The 24,794-nt window shown below is 39.6% G+C and overlaps 1 protein-coding gene across 7 annotated transcripts in view; it reads right to left on the bottom strand.

Moving 5' to 3' along the window:
• The window catches only part of ESR1 (estrogen receptor 1), a 297,584-nt gene that overhangs the window by 34,400 nt on the left and 238,390 nt on the right, over window positions 1-24,794 (bottom strand). For all 7 annotated transcript variants that reach the window (XM_048844214.2, XM_075126808.1, XM_048844211.2 and 4 more), the window contains one exon: window positions 4,800-4,938. In XM_048844214.2, coding sequence (XP_048700171.1) covers window positions 4,800-4,938 — 139 coding nt within the window. The remainder of the gene's footprint in view (window positions 1-4,799; window positions 4,939-24,794) is intronic.

The raw sequence follows: 24,794 nt of genomic DNA, 5'->3' as shown, positions 1-24,794 counted from the left end.
GATGACATAAACCAGTGGTCTGAATTCTCTCTTGCCATCTCTTGATGACTTGGGGGTAAAAGACCTCAGTGGCAGAGCATATTTGCACAGAAACACCTACTTTGCCAAGGTATGCAGCAGAATGTTTTGCCAAATTGTGGCTGTTTTGGGTTAAAATAAACTTAAGTCTTGGTTGCAGGGATTAAGAAAAGTTATTATCCTTATTGTATGACTAAAGGGCAGCAGAACTGTACTTAATATGCCCTAGTTGAGGGGCAAATAATTACCACCCAAGATACTGTGGTGCAGGTGTTTACTTACTGCTTGTATACTTTTCTATCATTGTTGCTGTGTTTTTCCTAATTGATGCTGTGTTCCCTCTCCTCTTAATAAAAAAAGTTTTGTTTTTTCTGTTATGCACAGACTTAGTGCTTGAGAGAGGGGAAGAATTTTGACTTAGAGTTGTACCAGAGTGGTATTTACTGTTCTTGAGCTGGTTCCGTTTTGTAATGTTACATTTCCCTCCCAAATGACAATGAGCTAGGGGTCAGATCTAACAAATTTCAGTCCTGGACTAGTGACATCTTTAAGATCTATTTTCTTGGGCACCATCCAGACTAGCAACATCTGCCTTGTCCTGTGGAGAGCTAAGCATCTCCCCTTTTCAACAGCTGAAAGCATCTGTTTCTAGCCAGGCCTGTTCATGAGATATAGTCCTAAAAACAGCATATCATTCAGAAGAACCATGTACATGTCATATGACTTTTTGTGAAGTGTGTCTATTTTTCTACTTCACAATAAGTATTAACTGAGCTCCTCTAAAGGGGTCAGCTATCACTTTAAAATTGCACTTATTGTACCAGTCTTTCCTATTATTTTAACCCTTATAGAGATATCCGTCTCATTCATTACACTATCAACAGTGCAACAACAGAAACAGATTCTTGTTTGTACAATTGCTTCCTAACTTCCAAAAATAGCCTTCTTTGCTCTTAAAGTCTATTGCTATTGCTGCCCGGGGGTGACCAGGGAAATGGCTCATGGGAGCGATCCACCCAGGGAACGAGGACAGAGAAGAAAATGTTACCTGTCAATGCAGACCTCCTCTTCTCTGAATGTTTCCACTCAGTTCCTCCTCCTCTCCAATTAGCTAAAGGGAGGATCAGAAATACTTTGGCTCTGCTCTCTATTTTGTAAATGTTTCTCTGCAATTTTCTTAGAAAAATATCAAACGTAGAGCAGATGGATTCTTGGAAGGCAGATATGGACTTTACATTGTATTTTCCCCAATAATATTCTGTATTTTCTTTCCTGAAGTAACAAATTATACTGCTACTGTGCAAAGACTTAAGGACTATTTTAAAATTTTATTCTGTTCTCTTGATTTTTTTGTCCAGTATAAGCACTGGTGGAAATCTAAGTTTAAATGAAGAGATAAATTCCTGCTCCCTGTACAGAGAAACTGTTTTATACATTTCCTAATGCCAAAGCACACAGAAAGATGATGTGCTTCAATGGAAACTTAAGCAGAATAGGGCTATTTCTGAAGCAATAAATATATCTTTTTCCTGTTCTATTTCATAGTTATACTATTATATATTAGTATTTATACTGAGCTGCTGCTTAAAAGTACAAAAAACAAAACCTTGTTTCTTGCAGATTGCTCAGTGCTAATCCTCTGGTTTGCACCAATCCTGTTGGATCAAACTTTATAGAGCAAGGCTGCTCCAAAGGCATGCAACAATTGGATGATGCTAATAATGTGCTATGCAATACGGAATAAGCCTGTGGAACTTATCAGCACAGGAAATTATTGAGGAAAATACATTAGCAAGCTTTTCTTTAAATAGTTTTGGTGGATTGTGACCCAATCCAGCACCCAGGTATTCACACCCTACACACTATTGTAATAATCTCAGTACAAAATATTCCTTGTGAAGTATCATTTGAAAACTAATAACTCACTGATCATTAATAGTCTTGTTTATTAAGAGATCTGGATATATGTGGGAATTATGACTAATATGTATTTAAACACCAGGCATGTCAAGGGGAGTTAGGAAACAGGTCTGTATTAAACAAAGGAATGTGGGTTTACCTCAGTTTACATACAAGCAGTAATCAGTACTATCAAGACAGCAGAGGGAGGAGATTGCAGGAAACAGAACAATCTGCATTTTAGCAAACACTAGTGGGGAGAGGGGGAACAGCACTGAGTTTCCTTCACCATCAGACTCCATGTCACCTTCCTTACAGATTGAATAAACTTTACTTTGAGGGGTAACCTTCAAAACAATCCATTTCAAAGGTTCACTGGACTATAAAAGGAAGGGGCAGAAAATACCAAGTGATCTCTTTCACCTAAGATGACAAAGGAACCAGAACTTTGGGGCTTCTGGAGGAAATCCTGACCAGGGTGGGGAAATCAGCCACCAGCTTATCTTGCTGGAACACTATGGGTCAGAAAACCCATATGAACAAAGCCTGTACTTTGCTAAATTAAGTTTTAGACTTTGTGACAAAGCTCTGTCCTTGTCTCCACGGGTCCTGCATTTCCTGGTGGATTTCGCTAGCCTCAGAGGCTCACTGTGACCCTCCACGTAAGCCTTCCCTCTCTAAAGACAAGGGTCACAGTCTACTGAGCCATTTTCATCATAAGCCAGCGAGGGAGATGAGGAGAAGCTATCCTCCCTTGCACAGTCTCTGTTGTCTCCCAGTCTCAGTGACTAATGGGGGTGGGGGCAAAAGGGGGGAGCCTGGGCCTGCCCTCTACTCCGGGCTCCAGCCCAGGGACCCAAATAGTATCAGCTATGGTAGCTGACCTTTTAGAAACGTGTCCAAATCAACCTAGCGTTCTCCCTGCCTTCTGGAAGGTTCTTAATTGGCCACAGGTGTCCTAATTGACTTTAACTTATCCTGGTACCAGGGATTTGTTTAGCCTGGAGCTAATATATCTATCTCCCACTACTTTTCTATAGCCATCTGGCCTTGCCCCGTCACAACTTTTAGATGCATGTTTTCACTTTTCATTGCTTGCAACCATTTCTAACTTTCTCCTTTATACTTGGTCACTTAAAATCCTTCTTTCTTGTTGTTAATCAACTTGTTTTACTATTAATCTCAATGAACTGCACTGTTGTTAAGTAAAAAGGAATGTTAACTCCAGTCAATGTGACAAGCTGTTGGGTTTTGTCTGTTTAAAAAAGCAAACGGATCTCTGTATTCATCTGAATGTTGCAGGAGAGGGCTGGACACTGCAGAAAACACAGGTCTGGGAAAGTGTTGCAGTCACCTGTTAACATCAGCCAAGTTGGGTAAAGACAAGAGTGTGTCTGTGATAACAGCTGGCAGGCTGTTGTTTTCAAAGTAGTTGAATCAGAGCTGTACAGCACACAGAACATGAAGCGCGTGCTGTCTGTCTGTGTGACCTAGGCAGAGCGCCAAAACTAGCAGAAGCATTTTGGGGCACTCAGGTTTATAATGCAAGGTGTGACACCACCTTTCACTGGTCTGAACTGTTCACCAGAACATGACATGTATATTCTAATGTTAGTTGTGGTGACTAGAAGATTATAAGTTTGAGAGTCTGTTTCTCTTCTCATTCACTTTTTTCAGCTCTTTGTATCTTTCTTAAAACATTCCTTTGGGGTTGAAACATGGTTGTTTTCATTAATATAAGGAAAGCACTTGAATTTACAGTACATTAGCTAGGATAAGTTTTAAGAAGTGTCAATTCTCATGCTTCAGTGCATGAAATTAATGCCAGCCGAAATCAACAAGAAATTCCCCACTTATGTAGAATTGTATTGCACAAGTAGATAGTTGTTTTTCCATCTCTCTTTGAAGTATGTAGTAAGAGACACTAAGTTTCAGGATACTGGATTTGACAGGGTACTGATCTGTTTTTCTATAGCATTCCTGGGTCGGACCCTCCAGTCCAGCCAAGATGAGCCCAGAACAAGAGAGTAAAGGTGTGCGAGGGGGACAGGGTTGGGCCTGCTTTAAACCACTTTTACAGCTCAGACCGTGGAACAAATTAGAACATCCAGTGAGCTGTTTTAATTATGCTGCTGCCCACAGTCCCCAAGGAGACATTTGGCAGTCGCAGTTGGCTGAACCCCCAGTCACAGCTACTGTCATCTAACATGCCTTCCACACCTGGGATAAAGAAGAAGATAACATAGGAGATGCTGCAGCAGCTGTACCACCCAAGTATTCCCCTATACTGGGTAAGTCCTCAAGCAGTCAATTGAGACACCTTTTGGATTGTTTGGCACAACCAGACTAGCACAAAGCAGAGCGAGGTCTAGCATATGGTTTTCCTCTACCGTGGAAAAGTAGTCTCCTCTGAAATGGCAAGTGGCAGCCGTTTAATTGCACATAGCACTAGTATACAACTGGCTGAAACTTCAGGGGAGAATTTTTAGTAAGCAGAAGTAATAAACAAAATGGCTTCTGGTCAGGACACTGGATTCAGCATCCCTACCCTTGCCAAAAGCGCAATGGACTCTTTAAGGACTACAAATGGCAAGTACCTTAGTTTTCTGCCTCCTTTGAAAGAAAGCACCTGCAGCAGGAGAGGAGGTTCTAACACCATACTAGCTCACCACTAAAAGTGCCATTTATTGAATCACCAACACCACTTCCAACAACACCTTTAGTGGCGTTCTTTAGCTGTCCCTCTTTTGATACAAACTAGGCCAGTCCTGCTTAGTTTATGAAATGCGATGGGATCTCAGAATCAGGTGGGATGGCTGGAGGCTAAAATGACTAAAAGTGGTAGAGATACATTCATTTAAATAAATAATAAGTAGACTAACCTGTCCAGTAATAGATTAGGTGCAAATAAGAGTTTTCCTGGATGTTCCATTGAACGCCAGACTAAGCCAATCATCAGTATCTCTAACCAGGCACATTCCAGTAGATGTACCTGATCATGGAGTGTTAAATCCACAAACCCTGAAAAAAATAAACAGGTTACAGGAGAACCATACTCTGTGTGAAAATAATAATTAAATATTTCTGTTAGTAAACCAAAGTATTTAGAAAATCAGACAATAGGATGTGTTAGAAGGCTTTGGGGTTGGGTTCTAGATGGTCTGAATTAAAAAAAAAAGTTAGTTCCTTGTTTTCATGTCTGACATAGCTACATATAGCAGTTATTTTTACCATGTATTTAGAAAATATGACAAATAAGCAAAACTGACTAATAGTATGCGATAATGGCTCTAATCACCAGAACCTGGAAAATTATGAACTTCATGGTAGAAAAAATGTTGTATGAGCTCTGGAGCAACTAAGCACCTTGTAAATGTTGAGTCTGTGCTTTTGCCTGACACAGTGCTACAAATATATTAGCAAGTACTTGTGAAAGCATAACTGCAGCTCCTGGATGCAACAATTTTCTTTTGTAGTAAGTTAATCCCTTCACCAGAGACATTGCAGTCTGTCTCTTACGATATGTTTGTGCAGCTCTTGGTGCGATGGAGACTGATATGAATGTGGCTTCTGAGTGCTACTTCAATACAAATAAATAAATAATAAAATACATAATAGAGAAAATGTCAGTAAGGAAATAAAAAAATAAATGGTAAAGAAAAAAAGCACATTGTCTGGGTAGTCGGGGATATACTAATGAGATACACAGCCTTTCAACTCCTATGGCCCTGATTTAGTTACACTGATGTAAAGCAGAATTAACTTCAATGTAGATATACTGGTGTAAAAACAGATTAGGCCCTATGTCACTGGTCGGAAGCAAAGTAGCTGCTTAGAGCAGTGTTTCTCAATGACCAGTCCGTGGACCGGCGCTGGTCCCCGAGATCTCCTTGGCACAGTTTAAAAAGGCAGCAAGCCAGTCCCTAGGAACAAAAAGGCTTAAAGAATGATCTTCTGCTTTGGTTGTCTGCCATTATCATCTGGTTGCCGAGTGAAATGAGTTGGTAAGAGTAATAGCTGTACACAGATGTTTATATCACAAAAACAAAACAATTGCACCCAATTATAATCATCACAGTAGATACACCCAAACTTTACTGAGTATGGAGACTGAATCATCTCACTCCTAGAAGTTGTCTCTTCTAGGATTGCAGTAAACTGGTAGGGCAGTGAGGAGAAGCATCCACTACTATTGCCCTTGCTGTACGTGTTCTGTGGCTAGAGGACTTCAGTTTCCAGGTCTGACAACTGGGCTCGTTTCATAAGCACTATATTCAGTCCAAAGGAATAAATAACATATTGGTTGCATAATATAACCTACTAGATGAGACAAAACATATGCTGGAAGATATAAAGATACACAACAACATGAACTGAACAAAAAGAGACCATCTACAAAATAACATATCTATATATGCTTCATTAAAAGGTTCGTAGATTCCAAGGCCAGAAGGAACTAGTGTGATCATCTAGTCTGATCTCCTGTATAACACAGGCCACAGAACTGCCCCAAAATAATTCCTAGAGCAGATCTTTCACAAAAACATCCAATCTTGATTTAAAAATTGCCAGTGATGGAGACTCCCCAACCTTGGTAAAATTTCCAGTGGTTAATTACCCTCACAGTTAAAAATGTGTGCCTTATTTCTAGTCTGAATTTGAAATTCCGGTCTGAATTTATAGAGAGATATTGATAATATACAAAATACATAGAAATTCTCTTGAAACAAATGTTATTTATCATTTTTATATAGTTCTCTCCAATACAATGTAACTCTGATCTGAACACTTGAACCATACTGCTGATCTTTACCACTGTGAAATATTTTTAAAGATTTTATAAATGATTCATACTTGCACATTAAGGCACACAGGTTACATGATAAACAGCCTTATTAACCACGTAAGTGTTCTTGGCTTTCAGATAATATTCTCAGTAGAAGTAAATGAATAATCTCTAAGTAATATACTGTATGTAGTCAGTAGCATAGAATTGGTTTCTCTCTCTCTTCACTACACAGATGTCTAAGAAACGAGCATTGTATTTAACTCCATGTTTCAAACTGTTTGTTGTGTTAAAACTGTGGTTTTGAATTAGTACATAAAATAAAGAGGAGAAAGAACAACAGATATGGTTCATAGAAAATAAAAAATATGTTCACATCTTTCCCTCAAAGCACTGAACTATGGATTTGTATGTAATGCTGTTGAGTGTTAAACAGGTCTGTTTGTGAGCTGCATCCTACTTAAATTGTTGGTGAACTTGATTATATACAGGTCCCTTTCAGATATGACAAACGGGCTGAAGTGGGCCAGCTCAGCCAGCTTGGTACGCTGCGCCTGTTTTGGAGGATGGAATCTTGGGTCTAAAAATCTAAGCTTTCGGTTTTTTAAAAAAGTACGTTTCTCCCGCTTTGAACATTCTCTTTGCAACCATCAACTGTGCACTGATACACTGATGTCTGCCTGAATTTGTAGACAGCCTAAAACAATAGAGCTGAAGCCTAAACATGAACATTGTTAACTATCACAGTGCTAATCAAAGCATGCAAGAACGAACACAGATAAAAATAACCTGACGTCACTGCATGCAGAGTATGCAAGGAAGAAGAAGAATGGGCAGACTATGAAAACTACCTAGTGTAAGTTGTGTGTCTCATTTTAGTGCCTCCGGCTGGTGGTACTTGGGTTGTAAGCAATAACTTGGAAGAGGACCACTACTTTTCTTTTCCAGTTTACCCCCCTGATTACCATTATTTCAAATTCCCATTCAGCATATTAAAAGCCAATTATATCGCTACCATTTCATGCTGTCCCACAATGGAATGCTTCTAAGAAAAAGAATATGCTTCAGACAATTTGAATTTTTTACAATTGTCCTAATCCACTACACTGTAAAACTGTGGTAGTTTTACAGGACTTTGAATGCCAGATTTTTGGCACTCCTGTAAAGCCAGAGCCATATTTCACATTTGGATTCAACCTAAAAGCAAAAACAAACAAAGCCACCACTTCCTTTTTGAAACTCAGCAGAGTAATAAGTTAAGTAACAACAATAGCATCTCACATAGCTCTTTTCATTCCAAACGTTCCCAAATCCTTTAATAAAACATAAGAAACAACTTCACCCACCTCAGAAATACAGCCATTGCTATTGTGGAACACAGTTATTGCTTAGGAACAGAGTAACTAGAAATGAGCAAATGTCATGGAACTTAAAGTTTTGTGAACTGTTTATTGGGTTTGCAAAATAGGAGTTGTAAGCCTTTTCTTCCTGTTATTTCCACTTATTTTATTCGATTTTTAAAAAAACCCAAACCACATGTTTTTCAAATGAAAGGGAGGCCTCTGCTAAGAGTTAGTGATAGAAAACAATGTCTCAATGCTAGACTGCCCTTTATAGAGTGTTTATTTTTTTTCCCCATTAGAATTTCTTTTTCTCTGATCCATTTCTCACATGCTCTGTCTTTGTTTTTCACTCTGCCTATTTTCTGCTCGATTTTTAACTCTATTTATTCCACTGGCTGTGTTTTGCTCCCCCTTTGCTCCCCCATCCGCACGTCAGAGCAATAACATTCAATTTTGAACTGAATTTTGAAACCGAAAAAGGACAATTAGGAAAAAAGTTTGCTTATCCCTAGCAGCAAGTCTACATGACATTTAAAGACAGGAAGCAACAAAGTGCTTACTAAATAAAGCACTTTGCCAGATCTATAGATTGGGATACTGCATTACTTTTTTTCATTACCGGCACTCAAAATGTATGGCGTATATTTGTAAAATCCCATTTTTGGCTACATTAATGTTGTTGAAGTCGGACAGTGAAATTCTTCCAGATTCTAAATATCTCGTTTTGGTGCTTTAAAAAACAAACAAACCAAAATAAAAAAAACCTCTCCACTGCTGACAAATTAATAATAAGCTATAAAATCAGCTCGGTTCTGACTGCAAATAGAGCTGTCACAGGCTCCAGTTGACACAGACACACATAGTCCATACGCTATCAAGTAGAAGGCAGCAGTATATGTCACATACACCAGCTGATATGTTATACCTTACACCAGAGAGCAGGAGACAGAGCATGTTAAAGCAGCTGCAAAGCAATGGAGTGGAAGCAATACAATATTCCTTCACTGACAGACTGGAAAAAATGGAATAAGACTGTGGAATCAAAGTTTGCAGGTCCCACCATCTGAAAACCGACAGAGTAGCCCTACATGGTGGGAGGAAGTACATACCTCTTTAGACTCTCATAACCTTCTCTATTTAGCATTTGGAGCATTGCTACTGGAGGAAGTGTCACCATGAAAAGTATTTCAAGGTAGTTGGGAAGGCACCCAACCATTTCAGTGGCTGTTGGGGTAGAATTTATTCCCAAGCTGACTTCATGGAAGATGCTTGTGCACAAAGTTGTTTTGTTTTGACACAGCACTATGTAGTGCCCAATTCGTTTTCATTTATTGTTACACGGATGCATTCACATTCATTTAAATTTGATTCAGAATAAGAGAAATAATGTGTTTGCTGAACTGCGAGTGCAAGAAACTCTTCCACTGTTCCAAATTCCTTGACAAAGGGCACTTGTCTGTGTGTTTAAGGGACAACAACCACTTGTATGTTGGAACACACATCTCCACTATCAGGCTTGCAGGTGAGTTTGTGCTTTTCTGTTGGAACTTTTCTGATACCTGCATCTTGCTTATGAACAGTGAGGGTGTTTTAAACACAAATGTGAAGCAATCCAGCCAGGAGCTGGTTTTTAAGAGTCCAATCCACAAAACCAATGGATTCAGATTTCTTCAGCGTTTTATACAAAACCATGCTCCTATTCAAGCCAGTGGCAAAACTCCAATCAGTTTCAACAGGAAGGATCAGACCCTATACATTCATTATAAGACACTATTGACTTGCTTTACATCATTTGTATGTACAGCCCCCTCAAGGTCTGACAGACAACATGTTATCTAGAACATCTTTCTCCATTACTGCTTGGTGGAGGGGGTTGCAGAAAAGGGTATTAAACTTTCAAAAGATCTGCATAATTACAACGCAGAAGGAGCTTTCATTTATTTACTTATTTTACTTTTAAGGGGTCAGTGGAGGAATTTTTCCAGTGTGGCCTATGGAAAAGCTAAATTAGATAATACCTTAGAGAAATCGTGGATGAGTTATCGTCACTAAGTACAAGAGGTTTAGACTTGAAAGCATATGGGTGCTCTTCAAACCTAAATGCCCTCCACAGAAGGCCTTAAAAGTAGTGTGATAAGATTATAAGATTCCATAATTTTTTCAGCTATCTTTCACTTCTTCTGAAGATTGTGGAGAGTCTGCTATTTGGGGAATAAAGAAGGGGGAAAATGAACGAAAGCCATACAAACAAGGCTCTCGGTCTACATATGCAAAAACAATCCCATTCATTGCTTTCGCACCACAAGGAGGATCATTACAGTGAACTTCTACCATTTCTTAAAAAACAGACAAAGGCTCAGCAGATGAAACGTATAAACGTTCTCTCTCAGTAGGAAACAATACTAATAAGTCATCCTCAGTTTATACTCTGATGCAATTATAAATATATCTGATTTTCTTAATTTTTATATCATGGATCATCACCACGGTCTCTAAGGTATAGATGTTAGTTAAAAAAATTGCAAGTGTGTGACACCTGCCACATTAACATAAATATCCTGAAGACTCATACTCCAGTGGGGGAGAGAAAAAGGCAAAGCAAAGCAAAGCAAAGAAAAAAACACAATCACATACGAAGTTTCAAGCAGACCTTAAAAAGACCAGCCTTTAGCCTCATCCCTCAGTTCATACAATATCACGTTAACGGTCTTGTGAGTTCTTGTTAAAAGAAATACATTATTTGCAGTTCTTATTTTTTCTCTTCCATAACTTATCCAGTAATGCTGAAGGTCAAACTTTATTCCTATCCCCAGGATCCATCAACCATCTTCTAGAACATATCACTCTGGCTCTTCATTCAACACAGTGTTATTTTGGGGGGGGTCAAGAACAGATATAGACAAAGTGATTTGAATAAAGTAAGAATCTAAACCTTTGCCCAAAACCTGAACCAAAACTTTGGTCTTCTTTTTTCCCTTCTAATTAATGTTTCTATTTTTTATGGCCCCTACCTTTCCAGGCTCTAGCCAGGCCAAGAACTGCTAAAAATTTCACAATTCACTATTTCTAGCCCAACGAAAATGGGAAATACGACAAATATTTTCAGAAACCCTACTCTTCTGAGATTTTCAGCCCGTTTTGCATTCCTAAAGAGTTTTGGATTGTTCAAGTCCTTAGGCAGGAGGAGAGAACAGTGTGTGCAACTTAGGTAAGTAATCACAAAGGAACTATTTTGGAATCTTCTGGCCAGTTTTCCCTCATCTCCCAACACAGTTTGTAGCAGAGGGTGCACTAAAACTACACTTTCCTGCAATACTCCCTGAATAGGCCATTACACCATCAGAGAACACCAAATTGCAGTATGCTCCAGCTCTAGCAGAATGCCAGCCAGGGATTCCTCCAGAGTAGTTTACCACTTAGGGTAGCTTTTTGGCCTCTTTGCCAAACCACAGCAAGGCAAAGGACTAGTATTAGACCAAAGGTGTATATCTGAGCAGAACCAAATATCCAACCCCTTTGGGTTTTCCACTCACTAGCCAAGAAGTTTTTCCCTCACTAGGATTCCAACATTAATATCAAAAGTAAATAAACATCCGTCAACGGCTTCCAACTTCACTGGATTCTAGAACTGTAATTTCTTGGGCATTGGTGTTCACTAATAACTCCTGGAAAAATGTCAGAAGCAGCAACATTTCTGGTGAGTGAAGGGAACAAAGTACTGGGGAGTCAACCTTTCTAATGATAGATAAACCCTCTGTTGCTCTGGCTGAGATGAAGTATGTTGTCCCACCATATCCCAACCTGCTCCGCCTAAGGCCAGGAAGTAAAAGGAAGTACATAAATTGTCCTCAGTCTGTAGGCTGCCTCAGTTACTGGTGTGAAATAAGGCAAACAGGCAACTTTTCATATGTAAATTAGACTGCAATGGGCATAATTTCTAATGATCAAAGAGCCATTCAGTGGGCCATAAAAAAAAAGAAAAGAAAAGCAATTAGGAAAAAATTATTTAAAATAATCTTTGTATCCTTTTTATCATCTGCCGCTTGACTGCTGGACATTGTCCCTTGCTTATTGCTGCTCCAGGCCATAATCCATATGAAAATATTGCATCAAATCTTCCCCAAATTAATGACATATGACAGTTCAGATTTCATCTATCATCTGCTGTATCAAACCAAATTCTCCTTTCTTTGAGGATCCATGCAAGACATGGGATTTTTATACAAGAGACAAAAATTCTTGATTTTGTTCCCTTTGTATAGAACTTTCTAACGAGCCCAATATGAAATACTTAAAACAACCTGTGTTCATCTTCACTATACTAACATAAACACTTAAAAAACCCCCAACAAACAACAAAAAAAAACCCCAGGAAATTCAACGGTAAAGCTGCCCCTCTATCCAAAGCCCATCGCACTGTGCCCAAGCTACGCAACAGGACCTGCTGAGACAACTTAATATAGAATTTCCTGGCTTTTGTCTATAAGGTCTTCAAATCAACAACAAGGGGTCTCTTATAATCCATACACTGTAGAAGACATTACCATCCAGGGACTTCAGAGAAATCTGAGATATGGTCAATTTTTCACATACTTTGGTATTCATTATAACAAACTATTGTTATTTGCAGCATTGAAAGTTTTGAAAAACAACATTACACATGAACAGAAGCTGCTTTCTACTCGTTTAACAGTAATTCAACCCTTCAAAATCAGGTACAAAAGGCATCCATCTACATTGGGAACAAAGCTCTATGGAAATGAGGCAGATACACAATGGTGGAGGGAGGAGGGGGAAGATGGTTATGAGGTAACATCCCTTAACGAGTAGCTACCATAGCCCCAGCACACACATGAAGAAATGGTGATAGATTATATAGACTAAAATAGATCTAGTTAGATGAATCCGACATCCTGGGAAGAACTACTCTCACAGCAAGCCCCTCTCTCAGGAAAAAGTGAGCAAAAGTAAAAATAGCATTGATTTCTATTAAACACTGGTCCACATTGAAGGATTCACATAGCACAAGCACCAGTGAGGGGACCAACTTCAGCAAGGCAAGTAAACCAGCTGTGCCAGCAATGGCCCAGGAACCATGGAGACAGAGGAGTGATGCTTGCCTGGGGGTAGGAACAATCAGAAACCTCACCACCTTCCACTCAAGTGTAAGGCACGTTTCTTTGACCTTGCCTTCTGTAACATACATACGTAAGAGCCTACATATTTTAAAAAAATAAATAAATCCTACCAAAACAGGACATGCCTCAGCACACCTTTCTCCTTCTGGGGAGAGGCTGAGAACAAGAACAGAAGTTTTTTAATGCATTACTGGAAGGTGCTCAGATAGTCCCTTAATGAGCATGGTATAAGAATCTATTCAGAACAGAACAGAAACAAAACCAGCTTCAGTTCTTAAAAGGAGATGTGCCAGGAGAAGATACGCTCCAATCGCTTTAGATAATTTTGATTTTTACACATTGCTTTCCCCCTCATGTTGTATATTCTCTACCATGAATTGCAAGTGCCTTGAGGAAGAGAGAGTTTTCCTGTAAATGTTGTACAGCATCAAATACACTGTCAGCACTCAAATACATACAGAATAATTATTATTATTGAAGGTCAATGGTGGCTTTGAAGTTATCAACAGTGGTCTTCTTAGCGTACGCTCAATGTGCCTCAGGTGGCACATGACTAGGATTAATCACCAAATTTGGTCTGCTGGTTGGATCATTAGCTTCCCCGGCCCAGTCACTGTTGGGGAGTGCAATGTGAACACTGATCCATGCGCCACAATCAATGGTGGTAGGGAGATACTGAAAGTGCAGACTCAGAAGGGTGAGGCTAAAGAAATGGCTTATTTTTACTCACTTTATCTCAAAATGTTGGGGATGAAAGGGCTGTTTTGTTTCTGGGGCCTCCATCCTAGAAACATTTATGCATGTGCATTACTTTAATTGTCCCACTAGAATTCAGTGGGACAACATACAGACCTGATCCTGACCCACTGAAGTCAATGGAAGTTTTATCATTGACTTCAATGGTGGCAGGATCTGGCCCACAATGCATAAAGTTAAGCATACACTTAAGTGTTTAATGCCTCAATCTGCAATGATGGTTAGTAACTTAGCATTTATACTGTGCTTCTCATTTTCAAACTACTTTCTAGTAACTGACTAATTAAAGAGCTGATCCTGCAAAGACTTACGCATATGCTTAACTCTCTGCATGGGTGTAGTCTCATACTCAGGTACATAAAGTTAAGCCTGTGTATGATTGTGACCAAAAAGCCCAATTCTCTTGCAGCAGCAATTTTCCCATTGACTTCAATGGGAATAGGATCAGGCCCTTGATCTTTCTATATATTCTGTTCTTTATGTAGGATTTAAAAAAAAAAAAAGTTTCGTGTTTTTCATTGGAGGGGGGGAGAAATATCTCTGCAGGTCACCATGAGGCTAAGTGTCAACCATAACTTAATTTCCTGGCTTTTGTCAGCATGTTTCACAATGTCTAATTTGACTGAAATGTACTTTCATTTGGCAATGCATTCATTTTGTTAACAAAAGAATATTCCAGAAAGTGCATTAACATGACCATCTTGTACAAATATATTAAGGCTTTCCATCAGGGCAACATCATAAAAATACTTAGCACTCACACAGCACTTTATATTTTCAAAGGGCATTAAATATTATTAACTGCATTTTACAGATGGAGCACAGACAGGTTAAGTGCTCTGTGCAGGGCTGCAAAACGAGTCAGTGGCAGACCAGGATTAGGATTTAGACATGTCTGGCTCCCAGGTACCAGACTCCAATCCTCTAAAATCTTCAAACTGTAGAACTGTCTTTGAAATCTAGTTCACCTTCACTCTGGTCTTTGTGAATCAATTAAAGGAACAAATAAAGTCAAGAGAAACCAAACTGTTCCTAAAGACCAGATGAAAGCTTCAACATATGAGAACTGGGAGTAACTGATTTTAAAATGTGAGCAGAAAGTCCTGGCTGGAATGAAATAAAGGCACACAGATTATTCTGTACAACACCTTCATTAATATGGGCAAAGTAACTGAGAATCATTGACCCAACTTCCCCCTCCACCCCAAAGAAAATCTTTTGGAGTATTTATAAGGTAACTCCCTTCTCTTCATTTGTCAGTATAATAATGCCTGCATCTGTAAATTTTTACTCCATGCATCTGAAGAAGTGGGTTTTTTACCCACGAAAGCTTATGCCCAAATAAATTTGTTAGTCTTTAAGGTGCCACTGGACTCCACCAGACTCCTCGTTGTTTTTGTGGATACAGACTAACACTGATACCCTTCTGATATGTAAATTGGTTATTTTTAAAGATTATTTGTTAGTAAAGGCTGACAACTTGCCAGTAAGAGTTTGTTATAACTGTATTTATAAAGGTAAAAGGAATTGCTATATTTTGCCTCTAACAACAATTATCTTGATATAACAAAGATCAGTAAAATGATGTTCAGTCAAATATAACGATATTTTGCCTGCCTCTGCTGGTCTGCCTCTGCTGTGTCCCTAATCTAGTTGTCCAGGACTCATGCTAGGTTTTGATGAATGTATCACCTTCTTTCCTCTATTTATTCTTTCTTTCCCTTTAAGGTTGTCCATTTTCCTTAGGAAATTCAGATTTACAATCCAAATGGATAAGGCCTTGGTTGCCCACAATGCAACACAAGCCTGATGCTTCTCCACTGAAGTCAACAAAAACAAACAGCCAATGGCAAAACTCACACTGGCTTCAGTGGTACAGGAGCAGCTCTCCTTTCTCCTCCCTGGATGCTTGGTACCGTACAATTACTCCAGGTTTCAGTCCAGTTGCAGGGAGCCTTTGTTTTATTGATTAGTAGATGTTTGGTACAGCTACAAGTGGGTTCAGGTGCTTCACTGAGAATTCAATGTGTTTTATCATTTAATTAGATCAGAGGTTCTCAAACTGTGGTCCGTGAGCTCCATTCAGGTGGTCCGCGGATAGTTCCCTCTAAGGTGAGTGCCTGGGCGGCCGCGCACGAGAGAATGAAGGGCCACCCGCCTAATTAGTGGAGCTGCGCAGGTGTGGCTCCACTAATTAGGTGCCTGGACTCTGGAGAAGACACAAATGTAAGGTGAGGTGGTGGGCTTGGAGTGGGAATAGGTGAGAGGGGGCAGTGGGTGAGAAGAGGTGGTGGGGGGAATTTGGACATGCAGGGCTGCCGTGGCCAGCAAAAGAGTCAACTTTCCTCAGCTCCAGGGCTGCCGGGAAGAGACGGCCCTCCTCCCCAGCCTCAGCTCTGTGGCGGGGAAGAGACCCCCTCCTTTCCAGGCCCAGCTCAGGGCTGCCGCAGCAGGGGAGAGAGGGAGAGACCCCCCCCCTCCTTCCCAGCCCCAGCTTGGGGGCTGCCAAGGCACAGGAGAGAGGGCACATCCATCGCATTAGAAAGGTAAGACTACTGATATTGAAATATGAGATGTGTGCTTTTATTTGTAGAACAAAAACCATTAATTATTATAAAGGGTTTTTTTAATATAGCGGTTTCATCCAAAGCACTTTACAGTAGTTAGCTAACGGTATAAACAACATTTGGAAAGATTATTAAGTGGTCTGCCAAGACCCTCAGCAATTTTCAAGTGGTCCACGAAAAAAAAGTTTGAGAACCACTGAACTAGATGATGTTACTAGAAGGCAAGTCTGTGTTCCAGCAGTGGTCTAAATCAGAGGCTGATAAATGCTAAGGTTAAGATAAGGGGTTTAGTTTTGTAGTGGTTACAGACCATTATTTGAGCAAAACCTTTCATTCTAGTACTATTCTCTTATCACTCATATGCCAAATATAAAAGAAAGTGGCTATTCAACTCCCTTTTCTCACAGAAGGGAACAAAATGAAGTTGTCTACAATGGAGTCCTTCATGGTCCTTTTTTTAAACTTTAAGAAGAGTCCCCTTTAGGTTTCAAAGGGACACTTTTCAGCATGCACAATGATCAAAATGGCTTTTTTAAACCAAAAATCAGCCTACAACAACAGCTGTCTAGTTTTCCTCCTTTCATGGGCTGCACCTTCACTAACCATTTTCAGAAATTCCCCGATGGGCTGGCACAGATTTAGCAATGGTGTGAGCACTACCAGAGACCAGCTACACGTGTTTTACTACTAGGTTATTTTGATCTGCTCAGAGCAGGTTGGATGACACCATGCCACAAGACCAGTGTACACTAATACATCCATTTTTGCTAGCACTGGTGGAGCTGCACTGATTCTAGACGAACAGAGAATTTCTGAAAAAAGCTCAAATACGGACACAGGCCTGGAGGGTGCCCATGTTACACATGTGGAAGGCTGTGCAGCTGAAAGGCTTTGGAGAAAGTGTAGACCGGTTGGCAGAGCATTAGACTAGGACTCAGAAGACCTAGATTCTGTTCCTGGCTCTGCCAATAGCATCCTGTGTGACCAAAATAGGCAAGTCACTTCACCTCTGTATGCCTAGGTTTTCCCATATATACAATAGGGATAAGGATACTATCCTCCTTTGTCAAATGCTTTGAGATCTACTGATGAAGAGTGCTATGGTATTATAAGACAGTTCTCTGAATGTGTGTCAATAAGATTTTTTTTATATATATTTGCCTTATTTTCCCGTTCAGGAAATACTGATCAACTTTAGAAATTCTACTTACTATTTATTCCTACTGCAGTAGCAGTTAGAGACCAAAATCATGACTGGGGCTATGTTCTTCTTGTTTCTCTACCAAACCAAAAAGTACCATTTCTGCACTGAGGAATGTACAGTGTAACAGTAAAAGAAACATATGATGGGTAGGGGAGATGGACAGACATACATGCACGTGCGCACACATGTTTAAAAACATTTAAATAGATAAAAGTCATTATTAGTTACCCCATCTGTCAATGAACTGAATTCATTTCTACTGTTACACGTCTAAAAGTGAACAATTTGGTTGTTCCAACTTATTTTAAAATGTTGGTTTTGGGTAAAATTCTCAAAAGCACATAAGTGACTCAGCAACCTGAGTCCCATTTATTAGGTGTTAAGGTATGAAAATAGGACTGAGTCACTTATGTGCTTTTGAAAATTTTACCCCATCCCTTTTTCTATTTTTTTCCTTTTTAAACCGCTGTTTCCATATTCTCCTCTATTTTAAGCCTTTGCCTATTTCTGTTTATTTTGAACCTCCACCTGGGCCTAGTTTTTCCCTTTTAAAATCACTAGAGCATCTACTATCTGTATTTTTTGGAAGCTTAAGTTTCAGTTTGGTTTTTAACACCTGTTTGTGAGTATAATCACTTTCCATCTGTTGAAAGAACTGAGAAAAATGACAGGTACGATTTTTTATTATTATTCTTCATAGTAAAACCAAAAAGATGACGACACTTTACTAAGCTTTCTATCCCACAGCACATTTCAGTCTAATATCTACTGTGATTATCTCTGAACCCATCAGTAATCATTTCAGGTATGGCAATAAATGGGACAAACAGAAAAGTGGATTCTTTTGCAATCCAAAGCGGGGGTGAGGGGGTGGAAAATAACTGTCAGACAGCTGAAGACTAAAACAGCTTCAAGACTACAATTAGAAACTGTTCAGAACATAATGTACTGTACCCAAGAAATGAAGCATAACCTCAGAGTTCATGGTCTGGTCGTTCTTTTTAGTCATTAGAAAATAAAATCAGTCTTCCACTAAGACACCTGCAGCCATTTAAAATCTTGCTATGGCTGAATTTTGGAAAATTCCTCCTGCTTATTGCATGTATGTATGTCCACAATACCAACCAAATATATATTATATATATATATATTTTTTCTCTCTCTCAAAATAACTGCATTGGCTTGAAAATGTCACCCAAAGCAGAAAAAAAATATCTGGGCTTTAAAATGTAGCAAGTGTAAGATTTAAATGTCAACTAGAGATATTCTTCTTGTCATCAGAAAGTATAAATGAGAAAATAATCCTTTTATAATCTTTATAAAACAGTTTCATTCCCCCAACTCCCAAACAATTGGTTTTGAATAGAATCCAACCTCTGAAAAATTGTCCAAGGAATCATGAGGACACATCAAAGAGAAAAGAGACAGCAAAATTAATTGCAGCAATTTCCTTTATCCACTGCAATAACATGAGCACTTTAGCTGCTGTGTGGGAGCGTCACAATCTAAGAGCACAGGGGAATACATAAGGGGAAGATTTAGAAGTTGGAATGCAGCTGACCATTTGTATTCATTTTCCTGTCTAGTAAAACTTCAGTTAACAAGCAGCATGTTCCCAGAAAACACATTGCTCACCTATCAAGCTCCAGCTTCTTTTGCTGTGAACTACCTCTTGTTGAACAAGACCTGTTGAAGACCCTGGCACCTGCCAAGCCTCAAACAACCAATGAAACTTGTGGTGAATGAAAATCCTTTGCAGGCATATACAACACAGTTATTCTAACTGCAGAAATCTGCCTTTTATTTGTTAACAGTAAGTGCCCACACATACATTGAAGCTACAACTGGCCGGAAGTTTTCCAATTGAATGTTTTTCTATTAGAAAATACCAATTCAACCACATCAAGACATTCTGTAGAAGTGTGCTGATTTCACCAAGGGTCTGACTTAAACCTTCTCAGCATCCCACCTGAATTCCCATTCCTCAGGAAGATTAGAAATTTCTCTTTTTCCAGTTTTCAACCAGCTCTCATTGAAAATGATTCCCAATTCAAGTGAAAGCCCAAAATTTTACTCACAATGCAAACTACAGAAAAAGTTATATCAAGTATATTTTAATGTATATTTTCAGGTGCCACTGCATTTCCTGGTTTTGGTCAGGACAGGAAAGTGAAATAACAAAATATCAAGCACTGTTGTTGAATTATTTCCAAACTGGATGAAATTAGGAAGCACGGAAAGTGTCATGAGAGAGCTTGTTCCCATTAACTTTTTAGCCAATACAAAGATTTAGGAGAAGTCTGAATAAGGATCTGAAACTGCATCCAATCTGAATGGGACCTCTGAACCCTACTCATCCTTCACCACAGCTGAAAAACTGATTAGAATGTCATCTCAGACAAAAGTGCAACAAATCATTGTGATTTTTTAAAAATAACTTGAGTAAATTGGCAGAAAAAGAGAAGATGTTAGAGGGGTAATTTATGTTATGATTATGAAAAAAAATATTGCTTTATAATGCCTGGACAGACTTTTGAAGTTCTAAAAAAGTCTGCAGTTTGCCTTGTCCTGTTTTATAATAAAGTTTGATTTGCTTTTTCTTCTCTCTTTTGCCTAGTTATTGAATTTGACAGCTCACAGGTGAGAATGAAAACTTTGGCTATGGCCAGACAATGGAACTTCCCTGCACAGCTCAAACCTGAACTAGGACAACTTTTTATGAACCATATTCATATCAAACCTAAAGAAACTATCTGATTAATATTACAAACAGGGTTGGAAGCTTCACGCCTCTAGTGAGGACAAGCTGTCCTTGGTGCAGGACCCAAGGGGGCAGCAAATAAAACATTTGATGTTGCCCAAGTAGTTCATATAATTAAAAGTTGTAGTCATAAGAAGAACACCAAGTATACATAGATAACTAAGTTTAAACAACCAGGAGTCAACAGGCAAGGAGTTAGACTGGCGGTTTATTTGAAAGAGTGGATCACATGATCAAAATTCTAATGAAATACGGAAAGCAGATGCCACAAAAAGAACATTTTGAACATTTCTGGAATTCTACCGTTGTACGTCTTTTAGCAGCTACTGACAAGATAATGCCGCTATGTGCTGCTAGCTTTCTCACACAGAATGCTGATCCATTCGGGACTAGAATCACCTTTTATTTCAGAGTTACATATGCCCAGTGGCAAGCTGAGTACATTAACTGTGATACCGATTTAAACCCATTACTTATTTTATAATACCACTTGTAAGTAAACATCTGGGGCGGCGAACCATGGCCAGTAGGAGATGCGATCGGCCGAACCTGCGGACGCGGCAGGTACACAAACTGGTCTGGCCCACCAGGGGCTTTCCCTGAACAAGCGGCAGACCGGCTTTGAGAACCACTGTTCTAAAGAATGCTCTGTAAGGCCATGTTGAAGATTGGCTAACAAATAGTCCATTGTTACAAGGTAGCTTTTTCTCACCGATGAGAACAATTTTTTTTGCAATTTACCAAACAAAATAAATCTATTGTTATCCTAGCAAAAATGAAGATAACAGAAACAAGTGTCTAGAACAATTAATAAACTAGAACAATAACATATCAGATCAAATATTGTTCAATGTTTTAGTACAGAATGGTTGTGCATTGTTGTTGATGGTTACTCACAACTAGTATTTACAATTATCACTACTGTTTTCACAAGGACAGTATGCTGCTATTGCATCCACTGCAAGAGATGCTTTTCTTCTGAAACATCAGGCACTGTCTAGTGACAGAAGCAGGATACTGGAACTGATGGACCAATGGTCTGATTTGATATAGAAATCCTATAGTTTTAAGATCCTAGAACCAGAAAGCAAGGTGAAGAAGTTTAAGAGAAGAGATAGGAAATCTGGCTTTAAAACTATACTTAAGCTTCTGAATCATGTCAAGTAACATTGGTTCAATTGAATTATTTACTGGTAAATCCACGCCATATCTAGCAATATGCCATATTTTCTACCTAGATAAATCAAATGAGGTTTGACGACTTTTACTGATTCCAAAAAAGCCTCAAACATCCTTAAAATGTTACTAAATAGGGCACACCTCAAATGTTGTCTAGATCTAGAACACAGATCTTATTTTAAAGTTATCAAGTAGAACATGTGGATGAATTTATATGACATGTACATAAGTATGTGTGTGTGTAGATACACACACACACTGCATCAGTGCTTCTGTGGTGTTTAGATGCTGCTTGTAATTATTAGAACTGGGAGCACTGGCTGTTGGGAATCTGAAAGGACAAGAAACAGGAAGCGGGGGGAGGGAGTTGAGGAGGCGAAGTGAGAGCTACCGAGGGTGCAGCAGCAGCTTGGTAAAGAGGTTTCCACTTTAAAAATAGGTTTCAGAGTAACAGCCATGTTAGTCTGTATTTGCAAAAAGAAAAGGAGTACTTGTGGCACCTTAGAGAGACTAACCAATTTATTTGAGCATAAGCTTTCATGAGCTACAGATCACTTCATCGGATGCATACTGTGGAAAGTGTAGATCTTTTTATACACACAAAGCATGTGTATCCAGTCCACACAAGAGGTCCACTTCCTGGACACTACAGTGCTAATAAATAATTGTCACATAAACACCACCCTACACCGGAAACCTACTGACCGCTATTCCTACCTACATGCCTCCAGCTTTCACCCTGACCACACCACACGATCCATTGTCTACAGCCAAGCTCTGCGATACAACCGCATTTGCTCCAACCCCTCAGACAGAGACAAACACCTACAAGATCTCTATCAAGCATTCTTACAACTACAATACCCACCTGCGGAAGTGAAGAAACAGATTGATAGAGCCATAAGAGTTCCAGAAGTCACCTACTACAGGACAGGCCTAACAAAGAAAATAACAGAACGCCACTAGCCATCACCTTCAGCCCCCAACTAAAACCCCTCCAACGCATTATTAAGGATCTACAACCTATCCTCAAGGATGACCCAACACTCTCACAAATCTTGGGAGACAGGCCAGTCCTTGCCTATAGACAGCCCCCCAACCTGAAGCAAATACTCACCAGCAACCACATACCACACAACAGAACCACTAACCCAGGAACCTATCCTTACAACAAAGCCCGCTGCCAACTGTGCCCACATATCTATTCAGGGGACACCATCATTGGGCCTAATAACATCAGCCACACCATCAGAGGCTCGTTCACCTGCACATTCACCAATGTGATATATGCCATCATGTGCCAGCAATGCCCCTCTGCCATGTACATTGGTCAAACTGGACAGATTCTACGTAAAAGAATAAATGGACACAAATCAGATGTCAAGAATTATAACATTCATAAACCAGTCGGAGAACACTTCTATCTCTCTGGTCACGCGATTACAGACATGAAAGTTGCGATATTACAACAAAAAAAACTTCAAAACCAGACTCCAGCGAGAGACTGTTGAATTGGAATTCATTTGCAATTGGATACAATTAACTTAGGCTTGAATAGAGACTGGGAGTGGCTAAGTCATTATGCAAGGTAATCTATTTCCCCTTGTTTTTCCTACCCGCCCCCCTCAGATGTTCTTGTTAAACCCTGGATTTGTGCTGGAAATGGCCCACCTTGATCATCATACACATTGTAAGCTATTACCAACAGGAGAGTGGGTTGGGGGGGGGGGAAGAAAACCTGGATTTGTGCTGGAAATGGCCCAACTTGATTATCATACACATTGTAAGGAGAGTGATCACTTTAGATAAGCTATTACCAGCAGGAGAGTGGGGTGGGGGAGGTATTTTTTCATGTTGTGTGTGTATAAAAAGATCTTCTACACTTTCCACAGTATGCATCCGATGAAGCGAGCTGTAGCTCACGAAAGCTTATGCTCAAATAAATTGGTTAGTCTCTAAGGTGCCACAATTTCTCCTTTTCTTTTCACTTTAAAAATAAAGTCCTGTTGAAGTTTGTTAGTACCTTGCCTGGTTACTACAACATTTTGGCGACGAGGATGGATCTTCTGCCTATGAACGCACCTGCACCCTTTCTGCAAAGTCCAGGTGAGCCTCCAATTGCTTTTACTGCCTGAATCCATATGTTTGAGACTTATCTGCTTGCAAACACTACTACAGAGATTTCTGAAGTAAGAAAGCCTGCTCTGCTGATCCACTGCCTTGGAGCAGAAGGACAGCGTATATTTTACACTTTTCCCTTGCAGACGATAAATATGAGACTGCACTCACTGCATTAAAGAACTTTTTTGTGCCAAAAGTGAATGTAGTAGCTAATCGCTACAGATTTTGCCAGTGTGAGCAGAAAACAGGGGAGACTATAATGCAGTATATTGCTTCCCTGAGGAGTCTGATTGTAACTTGTGACTTTGGGAATATGGCAGATGAGATTATTAGAGACCAGCTCATTGAGAAAACAACCATGCTTCTTGTTAGAGAACGCTTACTTCTAGAACCACAACTTACACTAGAAAAAGCAATAACCATTGCTACCCAGATTGAGTCAGCTACAGCTGAAGCCAGAATAATGAGCATGGATACAGGAGGCACAGTTCAGGCTGTGACTCCTTTGCAGAAAAGTTCACTATCACTGCAGACAAATGATTACAAGAGGAAAACTAATGGAAAACCACCGAATCAGCAAATTCAAAATACAGTAAAAGCATGCTTTCGCTGTGGATCCCCACAACACTTTGCAAGCTACACAGGATGTCCGGCAAAAGTAGCCCAGTGCAATCATTGCAAAAAAAAAATCATTGCATTTTGCTCAAGAATGTCGCAGCAGCCAGTTCAATCAACAGGTGCATGCAGTTACAATACCAGATGTTACTATGCTGAGCGTGGACAAAAGCCCTACTGCACATGTTCCAGAACAAATAAAGTGCACTGTAAATGTTTCTGCCATACCCTCAGGAAATTCACACTCTATTCAGCTAATGTTGGATACTGGCTCAGCAGTATCTATACTACCTGATTCCATCTATTTGCATTACCTTAAAGATGTGCGTCTTACTGAACCCAAGCTTCACTTGGTGGGCTATTTGAAAAACCATATTCCAGTACGTGGCTGCCTGCCAGCAATAATT

The sequence above is a fragment of the Caretta caretta genome, chromosome 3 (genome assembly GCF_965140235.1).
Source record: "Caretta caretta isolate rCarCar2 chromosome 3, rCarCar1.hap1, whole genome shotgun sequence".
Taxonomy (NCBI): domain Eukaryota; kingdom Metazoa; phylum Chordata; order Testudines; family Cheloniidae; genus Caretta; species Caretta caretta.
The sequence above is the reverse complement of the archived record's forward strand: the minus strand, read 5'-3'. Positions and strand labels throughout refer to the sequence as shown.